The sequence below is a fragment of the Trematomus bernacchii genome, unplaced genomic scaffold (assembly GCF_902827165.1).
Source record: "Trematomus bernacchii unplaced genomic scaffold, fTreBer1.1, whole genome shotgun sequence".
NCBI classification, from domain to species: Eukaryota; Metazoa; Chordata; class Actinopteri; order Perciformes; family Nototheniidae; genus Trematomus; species Trematomus bernacchii.
This window is the reverse complement of record NW_022987705.1, coordinates 2,502,583-2,516,259: the sequence shown is the minus strand read 5'-3', so window position 1 is coordinate 2,516,259 and position 13,677 is coordinate 2,502,583. Positions and strand designations below refer to the sequence as shown.

At 37.9% G+C, this 13,677-nt stretch overlaps 3 protein-coding genes across 4 annotated transcripts; 2 read left to right on the top strand and 1 right to left on the bottom strand.

The window, feature by feature from the left end:
* Nucleotides 1-1,129: 1,129 nt before the first annotated feature.
* Nucleotides 1,130-2,752, top strand: gng8 (guanine nucleotide binding protein (G protein), gamma 8). The gene is made up of 3 exons (XM_034140294.1): nt 1,130-1,255; nt 1,919-2,032; nt 2,316-2,752. The coding sequence occupies exons 2-3, from the start codon at nt 1,949-1,951 to the stop codon at nt 2,442-2,444; spliced, it is 213 nt and encodes a 70-aa protein (XP_033996185.1). The 5' UTR covers nt 1,130-1,255; nt 1,919-1,948; the 3' UTR covers nt 2,445-2,752.
* Nucleotides 2,753-2,999: 247 nt separating this feature from the next.
* tmem45b (transmembrane protein 45B) lies at nt 3,000-6,811 on the top strand. 2 transcript variants are annotated; one of them, XM_034140045.1, is made up of 6 exons: nt 3,000-3,104; nt 4,056-4,253; nt 4,332-4,544; nt 4,636-4,820; nt 5,510-5,652; nt 6,516-6,811. In XM_034140045.1, exons 2-6 carry the CDS (start codon nt 4,064-4,066, stop codon nt 6,625-6,627), a joined length of 843 nt encoding a protein of 280 aa, XP_033995936.1. In that variant the 5' UTR covers nt 3,000-3,104; nt 4,056-4,063; the 3' UTR covers nt 6,628-6,811. The 2 variants fall into 2 exon arrangements, with proteins under 2 accessions (XP_033995936.1, XP_033995937.1); XM_034140046.1 differs by having other exon boundaries at nt 3,094-3,221.
* A 1,170-nt stretch (nt 6,812-7,981) lies between these two features.
* On the bottom strand, nt 7,982-13,660 carry slc46a3 (solute carrier family 46 member 3). Its single transcript, XM_034140044.1, has 6 exons — nt 13,566-13,660; nt 12,790-13,008; nt 10,955-11,837; nt 10,521-10,604; nt 10,125-10,281; nt 7,982-9,278 (listed from the first exon to the last, which is right to left on the bottom strand). The coding sequence occupies exons 2-6, from the start codon at nt 12,985-12,987 to the stop codon at nt 9,158-9,160; spliced, it is 1,443 nt and encodes a 480-aa protein (XP_033995935.1). The 5' UTR covers nt 12,988-13,008; nt 13,566-13,660; the 3' UTR covers nt 7,982-9,157.
* Between the last annotated feature and the right edge of the window lie 17 nt (nt 13,661-13,677).

The following is a 13,677-nucleotide window of genomic DNA, read 5'->3' as shown; positions in this document are numbered from 1 at the left end:
ACATTCTGGTTGGCTTGCGTAGCCAACAGTATTACGTTTTTACAAAGCAGGACCACATAATCGGTACATCCCCTGCTTGGATTATGCAACACCACACTGTGCAAATAATCTTTTTGGCCCTTGGCAATGGTGTCAGAGGTTGGTAAGTTCAAGCAACAGCTCTTTCTTCTCATATGGTCCAGTAGGCTATCATCCACTGTGAGAGACCAATTACTACAGGGAAACAAATGTTAATGAGGCACTTGACATTTAGCTCCACTGCCTCTTTGCCCCCTGCTGCTGTGTGGAATAACTGTCAGCTCTACAGGGAAAAATGAATGCCTCGTAGAGGAAAGGCATGAGACAAATAATTCTGCTGTCTGAGATTAGTCACATTTTGACATAAACTGAATCATTTACCTCGAAAATGTTGGGTTTTCTTAACCAGGACTCTGAGGTATATTCAACATTGTAACCACTTCTAATTCTGGTGATAATTTGAAAGTTTGAAAGTAAAATGCTGGACACGTCATACACATTGCACCTTTAAAGAACCTTTGTTAATGTCAAGTTTAATATGACCCTCTTCAAACACAAAAATAACTGTGACATTTGGAGTCAGTACTGTTTTACTATAAATCTGCACGATGCTCACCTTGTCAGAGAGAATTGCAGGTGTGTCCCAAGGGGCAGCACTGCTCCCGCTGAGGTCAGACTAAACTTATATTTATGTTTATGACATCTCTAGACTTCCACTATGTATTGTAACACTGAATTGTGCCATATTCCAAAGTACTAAAGGTTTGATGTTTGCCTTAGAATTGACTAAAACATTTAAAAATCAATTAAACTCATGAAAACAACCCAATTCCCTTAAGGGCTTTCCCATTAAGTCGAATGCCTTATTATTAGTAAGTTGTTTTTCTTTTCATTTTTTTATAATAAATATTAGCTATTTAAATCGTATCCATGTTAAGGCAGTTTTTTTAAATAGATTAAATGTTCTATCTCACAACAAAAGCTACTCTGTCATCTCAGATAAGCGAGTGATAGAGACTCTAGAGATGAAGGTCACGCCACATGTTGCCTTTAACTGCTGCACTGAGCCCATCCTGGGGGCAGAACAACAGTTATGTGAAGGAGGGAAGCTGTTGAAGCCTTCCTCCCCATCTTTGCCATTAATCTCACTCCATGTGTTACTGTTAGTTTCTGCGGAGGACCCCCATCAAAGACAAGCGGATTTCTGTCCCAGCGCTTACTCTTTTTCTGTCTTTCGGTGAGTGATGTTATCCTTGTTTGGTATTATAATAATTGAAAATATCTTGAAAAGTGTCTATTCTTGTACAGAGTTATGGGAAAAACACCATATATGTCTGCATACCTCTGCATGTGTACTGCTCTAACAAACAAAATTCACAAGTATGAATTGTATTAGTAAACAAATTGTATGTATATTTAACGCTCAGAGAGTAATTGTTTTGGTCCTGGATGCTTTTCATTTCTTTATTTGTAATCGGTGCAACAAAAGTGATATCTTTCATCAGTCTATGGCAGCACCTGAGCAACGCATAAGAAGCAGATTAATAGCACACATAACCACTTTTTTAGATATCCAGTGCGTTAAACCTGAAAGCAACAAGTTAATGTTAATGTCAGGTGTATTTACATTCTCAGCTAGTGGATGCCCTCCCCTTGGGAAGCTGTTCTGCCTCCCCCCCCCACCATGCCCTCCTCCCTTGAGACCCTCCCTGTGCCACTTGCAGCTGAGACCCAGGGAGCAGAATTAACGAGCAAATTGAAACAGACTCTATCCATGGCACACCTTCATCACGTAGTCACAAATATGTCAAAGCACTTTGAAGTGTTCTATTTAAAAAAAACTGGCGATGCAAACTTTTATTTCTCGTGTGATAACTCAACATTTTTTGGTTTGCAACAGGTTGGATAACTTTATTGGGAAAGGTGCAGGATGTCCAACAACATGGCCAAGATTGCAGATGCTAGAAAGACGGTCGAACAACTGAAACTGGAGGTCAACATAGAGAGGATGATGGTGAGTCCGCACATTGTAGAAGTACACACAGCCAATGATAAAAGATTAGAACTAGCTTTGAATGTTAAAAAAAACTTGTTCGACAGATATAACTTTACCAATATTAAATTCCAATGATTAAACTCCATTCTCAGTTGTATTATTTTGAACGATTCAAAAATAAATGTGTCTTTTAAGTGTGGTTTAAATTAAAATCGAATAACTGAATTCAAAATGTATTTTTATCCTCTCTTCCCCTCTACTTTTTTCAACACAAACACACTAACCCAACCTTTCTGTACAGATATCCAAAGCAGCAGCTGATCTGATGGCATATTGTGATGCTCATGCCAAAGAAGACCCCCTGGTGACTCCATTAGCTTCTGCTGAGAACCCGTTCCGAGAAAAGAAAATATTCTGTGCTATACTATAAGCTCCACATGTGCAGGGAAAATGTCTAAAATTCAGTGTACATTATTTAAATGAGGCAAGTTAAGCTTTAATGAATAGTTTTTTTTCAGTTTCGTAATTAAAGTAGAATTTTATTGAGTCATCTGATGAATGATCATTTTAACAAGATAATGATGGCAATAAACTTTTGTCATGAGTGGGTGCAAAGTACATTTTAGCAGGCCAACACCCCTGCCTCTCCATCTGCACACAGATTGTAGCTGAGCTTATTTATTAACTAAACTGTATGGATTAGTTCTGGCATACCTGTTTTAGACTGACTCATGTTAAATAAATAAATGACACAATTTGTTCTTAACATATTTGATTTTGTGTTTATTTGCTCTGCATCATGTTATCTAAACTAAGGTGACATGAACACAAGCCTCTAAGCACCTGAATATACAACATGATCTTTAGCTTTTGTTTTTCTGTCTGAATGTCACAGCAGTTTCCCTGGAGGATGTCTCTTGCTGACAGAAACTAATGCAAATGTGGGGTGGGGCTATGTGATGTCAACACAGGTTAGAGTGCTGACAACAGGTGCACACACTTTACACTAGAGTGATCTCACTCTAATCAAACAGCTGCCACGATTCAAAGATTTGCAGAGCCTTTTTCTGGAATTTGGGCAGGAAATAAGGTATGTTCCTTCTGTTGGATACTTTTTTTTTTACATGTATTTTTACTTTTAGTAATTAGGGACTGTCATCAATGAGTGGAAGACAATAGAGTGAAGACTACAGATATGATATTTGAGGTAATTGTATTTTTTATACATACATTTTATTGGGTGCAGAAAACATCTGTAAGAATGTAGAAAGTGTAAAAGGAAGGGTGTCATGTGAATTCGCATCTGGTCGAACAGGGCAGGTCAAGAAAAACTTCTCAAACTAAACATGCTACACACACTCGTGCCAATTCACATGGCAACAAGAGCAAGTCAACTTTAGAAGCCTTGATTCAGCCACAAACACAAAAAAACATGATTATTCTACAAAAGTGTGTCTCAGTTTTAATTCACAGTAATTATATTGAATGCACACTCAGCTTTTACATTGTTTAAATCAACTACAGTGATAGTGAATCTGATCAATGTCGATTCTAATAAGGTTACTTGAACGCTTTGTCAATAACTTCATTTAAAAAACACCCTGTTAAATTTGAATATGTTTTTTGCAAGACAAATGAGCGGCTCTCCTCTGGATCAAAGGGCATATTCTACTGTACTACGCTGAGTGTACCTTTGCCGATTTAGAATGTATTAATATTAATATCACATGAAATTCACCAGTAATGTTTTACAAGTGATGGTTTGCACTGTATTCATTGATCTGTTATACAAATATATAATGAAATGTACTTTCAATCTACCACGCAGTGATCTTGTGTATTTTATAATCAGCTGCACTTCCTCGTCCTTTTTCCACTGTAATGCTTGTATAAACACCATAAAATGATGCTAAAGGTTTGGACTTTAATCTCTAAATTGGGGTTGTACAAAGAAAAAAGAGCTTTTAGATCAAATAATAAATTGTGTTTTCATCAAATATATCCAATTGATAACTAAGATGTATTTTTCTTCTGTTTCCAGGCCTAACAATGGCCAACTTTGGAGGACATGCCATTCCCGGCTCTTTTTTCCTGCTCCTTGGCTTCTGGCTAACGGTGAAATACATTCTCCAACACTACTGGAGGACAAGTCAGCCCAAAGGAAGACAGATTATGCCCCCTTTCTCTAAACGGATGCACTACTTGGAGGGAGGATGTCTAATATTTGGTGCATTTGTAGGTCAGTTTTCCCGTCAATCATCTGTACACTTTAAACAATCTAAACGTGTTCTTGACCCGTCTCTTTGACCTGTCCCAGGTATTATGGTTGAACAGTTTGTGGTGGATGGTCCACATGCTCACCTCTACGACACAGCGAACCACTCATGGGTCAAGCTGATGAACTGGCAGCATGGCACAATGTATCTGTTCTTTGGGATATCTGGAATAGCAATTGTCGCCAGCACTGCATCCAAACTGGTGCCGGTTGGTGTTGACCGCCTTTCTCTGTCATTGGCTCTTTTTGTTGAAGGTAAGCTAGGTTATAGTGTGACATTTTCCTACTAATTTCCCGCTTGCTTGTACTGTATTTAAGTAACATTTGACTCTCCCATATCATCCAGGGTTTCTGTTCTACTACCACGTGCACATGCGCCCCCCTCTGGACGCTCATATCCACTCCCTGCTGCTCGTTGCTGTCTTTATTGGATCGGCCAGCTTCATGGTGGAGGTGTTCATAAAAGACAACATTGTTTTGGAGCTGTTCGGGGCATGCATGTTCATCCTGCAGGGCTCATGGTTCTACCAGGTGATTAGCAACATGATACACTTGTAATGCTGTGATGTGTTGGCCACAGTGTGAATATACCCATTACCCTTTCTTAGGCTTTCAGAGGCACTACCAAGTGGTACCACACAGTGACAAAGTACTCAATACACTGTACTTGATAGCGAAACAAGGAAGACTAAAGCAGGTTTGATACAGTCTTAAATAGCTAGAACATGTGTCATTGACACACTGGGCGATGGTTTAAAGATATAACATGTATATTTTTTACTTTTCTTTTTACAAAGCTAGAAATGTTTAAATCAAGTCTGAGGACCTTACACATAACAGAAGGATCCCAGTCTCTTTCACATAGTAACAGTTTATCAATTTCATTCTGATATCAGATTGATACTCTGATGTCGGCCGATGAATCGGTATCAGGACTGAAAAAAGTTGTATCTGTGCATTCCCCATTTACTAAAACTTTTATACAAGAAATTGTGGTATTTCATATTCGAGACAAGATTTGAAACATTTCTGTACACTTTTCAGAGCCAAATTAGTTTTCTCCAGGTCTATTTATGGAGACTTCACTTGTAAGAGATTTGTCTTCTATCACACTGTTTCCTTTTCTGACACGATGTCTTTTTTTTGTAAATGCCTATTAATTCAACTGATGTTTTTATTATGCATCACAGGATACTTTCTCTAACTATTTGTCATTTCAGATTGGGTTTGTACTTTACCCATTGAGGGGGCCGGTGTGGGACTTGAAGATGCATGACAACATCATGTTCATCACAATGTGCTTCTGCTGGCATTTAGCTGTGGCCCTTCTTTTAGTCACTTGCACCTCTTCTTTCGTTTGGTTGTAAGTATCCCATTATCCTTTTACCTGTACAAGTTTTAGAAGTGAAACTTTCAAGGGTAAGTCAACGGTAGCAAACTAAACAACTATGGAAATATAATCAGTCTCTTAAAGTCGTTTTCAGTGATACTAGCCTGGAGCAAAGGTTGATTAATTTTCACATAAAGACCGTTGCCAGTGATTTGATAAAAAAAAAAAAAAAAATAAGATTTTATTAATGTTGAAATCCAAAGAAACCTCCTGTTTTGGGGCTTTTACGCGAACTGATACTGTATATCAACATATTTAAGAATCGTCTCTTTCCATTTCTTCAGTAGAGATTTCTTTGTTAAATCTGTCTTTGATCAGAAAACAGCACTTTTTAAATGTATGTCTGGTCTCTGAACCTGCACTTTAAGGAACCCTGTGAAGTTCTTACAGTCAACATGGTTTTATTTACAGTCAACATTCAACTTCTCACCATAATACACTGTATCATTAAGACTGGGTAAAAGGTGTGTGTAACATGCTTAGGCCTTCAGGATTAGCAGTTGCTTTTAAACCTGATTTGTTCACATGCGGTTGTCCTTTTCCTTTTAATTGTGCTTTACTACGTTCGCATTACCATCTTTGTACACGATTGTGCTTTCTTGTGCACACGCTGGTAGAACAGGGAATGCAAACATACAATATAAAATGGATCTGCAGCAGCAATAGTGGTCAAAATGAGGATTTTGGTTGTGGTCTTCCAAGTACATTTTGGACATGTAGAAGAAACCGCTTGTAAAAACAGTTGAAATTCATATATTAACACTATTGTTAACTCTGAATATGCTGCAAATGTGTATTTCTATGTTTGTTACGTCTTATTTTTCTTTTCCCAACAGCACAGTGAAGCGATTCTCAGAAAAGGGACAGGACATTGAGATTGGAATGCGAAATACATCCTCGAAAACGAGCTCCCAGAAAGCTTTGCTTGAAGAGTCGGATGAAGAATGAATGCATGGTTACTAGATTTCATTTTAAATGTTGATGGTGCATGAGACCGAGTCTGCTGTTTTGTACAAAGTAAATTCTGTATATATGATATGATCTGTTGAAGTTCCTTTTTAAAAACAGAAAAGTACAAGTTACAGAAATTATAAACTTGGGTGTATGGCTCAAGAGTATGGCCAGCTATCAACAAAATGCACACCTGATAGGAGAACAAATAGTGTATTCAGACAAAAATCAACAAGTCACAACATTCAAATAAATCAGACCGATTTCCACTCACTTCACATTTGAAAATATTGCTGTATAAGAGTACAGAGTAGGCTGGCCAGCCTGAGTGAGACGCCCCCAACACCTCCAAGGGACCTGAACAAATAATTACATAATAAAATACAATGCAAATAATGTATTATTATTATTATTATTAATAATAATAATAATCCCTCCTCCGAGGGATGAAAAACAAATAATTATATATAATAAAATACTAAAATAAAATGCAAATAATTAATAATACAATTATTATTATTATTAAATAAAGGGGACACCCCTCACCTCCAAGGGACGAAAAGACAAAAGGTCATGTGATCCACTTGTTCCAAATCAATCCTGCCTGTTTAAACTGCTGTATAGCTCAGTGGTTAAAGCATGGAGCATAACCAGATCGTTGTGAGAAGAGGGTTCAGATCCCCACTCTGGTAGAACATGTTGGGCTGTATATTAAAAACAATTGTGTCTGGCTCTAAAACATAATTGTATTTAAAAACAGTTGCTTAGAATATTCACTATAATTAAGTGCAGATAATGAGACTAACTTCGTGTTTAGACTTCCTTTCATGAGACTTAAAATATACTTTACTTTGAAACTCTACATCAGAATGCATATTTGGGGTGGCTTGTTATCACCCTGAAGCGAAATGAGTCTTTAATTATGGACAGTTTTTTATTTATTCTTATCTAAAAATAGAGACGATAGCTCATATATGAGACTTCAAAGATCTTATATTTTGAAACTGTACATCAGAATGGACAATATTCGGATGAACATAGAGGGGCGATAGCTCATATATGTGCAACTCTGCATCAGAATGACCTGATATTCTCTGAGTGAATATTTGGGGTGGCCTTTGAAATCCGTCTTTGATTATGGACAGTTTTTTTATTCATTCTTATCTAAAAAGGTTTTATTTTATTTGTATTATTGGTGTTTATAGTCCAAACATTACACATGATAAGAAAGTCTGCATATTTGTACGGCTGGATGCCTCATTGATTTTTTTTTCTTTGCTAATACATTTAGCAAGTACTTGACGACACATCACATACATCTCCAAAAGTGTTAGAGGAAGTCATTGGATACTCAATTTTAAAATCACTTCATTTCTTTTATTTTTTTTCAAATTGTTTTGACACAAAGAGATACACTTTTACATAAATGAACATGATAGATTTTTGGGGTTTCTTTTTTGCACTTTTAATAAACTCAAAATCATACAAATACTCAAACTGCATCGCTTTATTTTCAATGATACACATTTTTTAATTGAGATTCAAAACCACAACACCTCCTGCTGGGTGGTCTATCTTAAACCATTCCTGCATTTCCATCCTGTTATAGCTTCCTCAATAAGGCAGAGTTCAGGGTGGACACATAGAAGTAACATATTCCAGTCACATTTGATAAAACCTGCACCATTTTCCATGTTATATTTAACTACATCTTTCATCCTGGCTAAGTAAACCCAATGATTCCTTTTTTAAATATTGTAATGTCCTATTATGAGGAATTTGATTGTTCGAGGACAATCATAACAAGTTGTGAATAGAGACCATTCATTTCTTAAAAAGAACAGTTCCCCATTAACCCCCCTTCTTCTTTTTGGGGGTTGCTTGACTGGATTTGTTTATACATTCACATGTATACTAAAACATTGGTTTACATAACATTATATAATAATCTAGATTTATGTGATATTGTATAATTAGTGCCTTGCATTTAATTACCTTTAAGGAACAAGTGACAGTGGAGCTCTTTGTAAGGGCATTTACTAACATTGCACTATAACAGCCAATGGAGGAGAGACTTTAAGACAAAAGGTTACAGATCTGAATCACTTCACATAACTGAAACTTTTAAATTGCAAATCATATCACACTGCTAAACTGTATCAAAACACATACATTTTGAAAGCATTAGCAGTGTCACAGTCAGGCCATTTTGAGCTTTTGGATGCATGGCACTTAACATCCTTGTTGTATGTTACCATTTTGATCCAATTCTAAATGTTAATATTTCATATTTAAAAAATATGATTTTCTGGTAGAACCTGTTTGCATACAACTACCTACTGTATTTTCCTATACTATTGAACTTCAATAGCACAATCAACCACAGCAATAAAAACAAAATAAGAATAATATGTAACCTGCATTGTCCATTAAAACTGAGATCAACAGTCCTTGAGGTAAAACACAGAAAAGTCTTAAAGTAGATGACTAAAGTAAAAAGTGCTTGTGAGGTTTTGGCGGATATGGCTCAGGTAAGAATAGCAGTCCTGTCGTTGTGATCTTCAGAAAGACCCTCCTCCTCCTCTGAGTAGACAGGCTCTGGCTTTGTGACCTCTTCGGAAACATTCACTCCTAATATTGCAACCACTCTGAAACACAGAGAAAAAAGCATTATTAGAGGCAGAAAAGCATGGGTTTCATCAACTTACTACGAATTAAAACTACATTTTCTTCTCAAAGTAGCTTTTCTCTGTAAATCCGCATCCACTTGCCTGAGTTAGAGACACTTTCAACAATTGTTTTCACCTGCCAAAGTCAGGGTGTGAAGCCCATGTTGTCCTTGGCTGTAAGTCTGAGATTGCTGAACCAGTGGCTGTGTTATTCTATAACTACTCAGCATGTAACAGAAGAAACAGTGCCCGTGACAGACAGAGCACTCGAGGAGTTTTATGTTTCACGCTCCTAAACTGACTCAGCAGCAGCACTATTTTGCCAACTCAGTGTCACAAAACAAATGTAAGAACTCAGGGTACCACAGATCTTTAAGAACTCGACTTATATATATGATAAGACAGCATGAATCTCAGATATCTATATTACTATGTGAAGAGGGAAACAGTTCAATGAGAGAATTTGAATGTTGCAAGAATGAGGAACCAATTTCTTTGCGGATGCCTAAATCAGGGATGGCATTTCTCTTTTTTTTAGTCAAGCAAAACAGGTAGTGAGTGACTCAGCACAAAATAGATCATTTGTAATGTAACTCAATCCACACAGAGTACAGCTCTAATGCTCTATGCACAGCATATAGTGTACTGCTCTGTTTGTTATTAAACTAACACATAATGTTGGGTATAAAGTAGAATGCTCTCTGACAACCATTTTGAAGTATGGTTGTATGCTTCAATCATGAAACTGTATTTGCTCTTTGTAGTAAAACTAGCAAAAGTAGGATATTTAATGTGGTTTTGTTTAATTTGGCAATATATACTTACCCTAAAATAAACAGAGGGATAGCACAGAGCACTGCAGCCAACATGAAGACGAAGCCAGGGTACCATGCCACCGTAGCAGCATAGATGCTGTTGAAGACTGCGCCCGATATATTGTTAGTTAAACTCTCCAGGAAGGAAAGACAGGCAAACAGGGCTCCTGCAAAAACACACCGCGGAGAGAAGAGAAGTGATAAGGTGACAAAAAACACAACATTTCTGAAATCACAGTTTAGCTCCAAAATTCTGTTTGCTTTAAGGAACAGAAAGTCGGAGTGTTATGTTTTGGAGTGCATTTTGAAGTTGCTTGGACAAGCAACTCTTCAATGGACTCTGACTCTTCAAACAAAGACTCAGACACGCTTCTGTGGCTCTTGCAAAAGCCCTGATTCTACTCACCTTGCTCAGACTTTGAGACGATCTTGGATAACATGGAACGAATAACAGGGAAAGGCATGATAGACAGAAACATTGGCACCCACACTGTGAAAGAAAAATGAGAAAAATACTCTCGGTTAAACATCATAATGCAGAGACTTTAGTGTAACCACATCAAATGCTAAAATACAAACATCACTAATTAAGGTCAATTCATATTTCACTGTGGTTAAAGATTTCTACACCTTGTAAAGCTGGTGTGAAAGGCAGATTCTGTTGACTGTAATGTCAATGCACATTTTTATATGCAAAAACTAAACAAGGTGAAGGTTTTAAACCTTGTAAACATCTGACAGTCAAGGCTTTGGTGATGTTTTTTCAAACTAAACAGCACATTAAAAACGATTACACATTATTAGTTTCCGCAGAATAGTTGTTACAGAATTTCGTCTCACCTATATACATCATGAAGGTGGTCTTGGTAAAGGCCAACAGGACCATGCCTGATTCGACAGACAGGATCCCCATCAGGATGATGACCAGTTGTGGCACTCCACAGTACGTAAACGCAGACACTCCCAAAAAACTGGTCAGGAACACAGACATGGACAGAGCTGAGCCGTAGCCAATCATAATCTCTGTCCAGCACAGTGGCTGATTCAGCTCATATAGTGTCATCAAGGAGAGACCACCCACGTAGGCGAAGGAGAAGCTGGTGAAAATGAGTATCAGGAGGACCAAGAGAGTTCTACTCCTGAGGTTGGCCCCTGCAAACATGTGGTAGATACCGTAGATCAGCTGTTTCATAGCGGAGCGCTGAGGAGACCCATCTAGGAGAATGGCATCAGTGGGAGCCTTTTTCACAGTCTCTTCCAGGATGAAAATGGCATAGAGTAGGACAAAACACTGAACCAACGCAGAGGTTAGGAATGGCCAATTAAAGCCTGCAGCTTTCAGAAAGTAGCCTGTTGATATCGAGGCCACCCCCGACAACAGGCCAATCATCATGTCCACTCCAGCCATGCGCAGGGTTTTGCGACTACCATCCTCACACAAGTCCGCTATGTAGGCGAAACAGCCCCCAAGAAATGTGCCCAAGCCGCCAAACAGAGAGCTGAGAAGCGATGAGCCAATGAGGAAGTAAATGTTGAGCTCGAAGTAGGATATCGCCAGGAAGGACAAGGTGTAGACCAACGTGCCAATCAAAGGCGTGATGATTGTGATCTTGCGTCCTCCCCGGTCGCTGTAGGCCACAAGCATGAGGGTGACCACCAAGGAGGGGACTGCAGAGAAGAGATTTGTGTAGAGGGAGAAGAGAGATGCCTGCCTCTGTACCTCCTGAAAACACAGAAAAGAGAGAGCATGGTTATGTCCGAAATGTATGGGCTGAGTCTGAACTGTGTGCATTTAAATTTGATGAAAGTAAGTGATAATGAAATGTCATGAAACCAACACAGACTGATTTCAGCATCATGTGAGGTTTTCTTATTAAGGACCAAAAGGAACAAAGCTATCTACAGTACAACAGGTTCAGGAAGGGCTTTTCAAGAAAATACAAACAGGCTTTTCCAGAACAGTGTTCGCTCTCACTTCTCTGGTATGTTTAATTCTTACTCTATAAATACACCATCAATAATGGTCACACTTTTTTCGAGTACTTTTGCAGTATATCTTTGCTGCAAATGGATGACTGATTATGTGCTCTGGAAGGACTATGATGATTTAATAAGATTGTCACTTTAGTCACAGGTTTCCATGTCATATCACTTTATGGCACAGTAGCTGAATCAGTTGTTTTTACCTGTGACAGTGTGTTGCAAGATCTGAAAGGTTTATAGGAAAAGCTATGCAGTGTCGTGACAGTAAGGGTCCAACACAGAAAGGGATAAGAACTGCAGCTTTTGGAATAATTGACTATTGCAACTATGGATAGAGCTAAATTGTTTGCTGAGGTAACTTTATGAAGCCCGACTTGTTTTTTTGTAAGCAAGACATTTCTTTCATCAATATGCAGAAACCCTTACACAACAATGTTGAGTAAGAGTCACATGCCTTACAGTGTAGGAGGTGGAAAACACAGGTAAAGGTTGTGTATACATAAATGCAATATCCAGTACTTGTTACACTGAAAATGTAACAGGTGGATGCTGGGAATGTTAATATAAGTGGATTATTTTTTAGTGTTTCTTAAGTGGAAGGAAAGAAAAAACTGTATTTATAATTGAGAATGTCATTTTTATCTTGAGTTGCATGCACCTGTGTTACGTCCAGTTATTAGTGTGTTACTGACCTCATGAAAGCTGGAATGGTTGCTGCCGGCGCTGCTGTTTTCTGCACATCTGGAGGCATTGGCAGAGACGGGATAGGTGGTGTTTGTCAGCTCCTGCCAGAGCCTCCGGTAAACATATTGCTGCACAAGAGGATAGATGAGAAAACTGGAGAAAGCGTACAGTGCAACAATAGGCTCCACCAGGAAAAGACCCTTCATTTTGAGGAGCACCAATATTCCCTGGAAAAGAAATCAAGAGAACACATTTAGAGATAAACATAAACACAGATAATAAGGTAACAAATACTGGTTGACTGTGCATGTCAAAGCAGATATCATGTGAAGCGTATGACCATATTTCTAAAACAGTTCTAAAGTATAAATGACAACAGCTAATAACATATTGATTTGTTATTCTGTTGTCATTTTTATATTAAGGTACAGTGTGCTTTGCAAACACATGAGTTAAGTCCTCTTAAAATAGTACAACTAATTGATTCAAGTCATAAGACTACGTGGAACTTGAAGTAGTGTAGCCTATATGTTATATTTGTTATTCTATGTTTGCCTTTTCATAACTATCGATACGAACGTTTTCTCTACATGTATCAACACAACATTATCTGAACGTTGGAATCATTAACTAGAATATTGGAAGAACACCCTGTATTGCACACTTTGTTCCCGTGAAACAGCGAAATGTGCAGTGCTAGGTACACAATAGAAGACAACAACAGCTTAGACTTTAAGTTATTTGCATATAACATGATGACAAGAAGAAGCAGTTTGAATCTCACCTTTTGGATAGGCGCCTGGTTTATATTTTAATCTATCAATTAACACTTGTTAAACATTCTGTTTACGAGGTCAGTCAGAGCTCTTGTTTTATACAGAAGAGTACGGCGTTGT

Bases quoted from the DNA above. Each gene is read 5' to 3' on its own strand.
- gng8 (XM_034140294.1), top strand. From the start codon at position 1,949: ATGTCCAACAACATGGCCAAGATTGCAGATGCTAGAAAGACGGTCGAA. The intron at 2,033-2,315 runs GTGAGTCCGCAC...CTTTCTGTACAG, and splicing joins TCAACATAGAGAGGATGATG to ATATCCAAAGCAGCAGCTGA.
- tmem45b (XM_034140045.1), top strand. From the start codon at position 4,064: ATGGCCAACTTTGGAGGACATGCCATTCCCGGCTCTTTTTTCCTGCTC. The intron at 4,545-4,635 runs GTAAGCTAGGTT...CATATCATCCAG, and splicing joins ATTGGCTCTTTTTGTTGAAG to GGTTTCTGTTCTACTACCAC. The intron at 4,821-5,509 runs GTGATTAGCAAC...TTGTCATTTCAG, and splicing joins AGGGCTCATGGTTCTACCAG to ATTGGGTTTGTACTTTACCC.
- slc46a3 (XM_034140044.1), bottom strand. From the start codon at position 12,987: ATGAAGGGTCTTTTCCTGGTGGAGCCTATTGTTGCACTGTACGCTTTC. The intron at 11,838-12,789 runs GTCAGTAACACA...CTGTGTTTTCAG, and splicing joins ACCATTCCAGCTTTCATGAG to GAGGTACAGAGGCAGGCATC. The intron at 10,282-10,520 runs GTGAGTAGAATC...GTGTTTTTGCAG, and splicing joins CGTCTCAAAGTCTGAGCAAG to GAGCCCTGTTTGCCTGTCTT.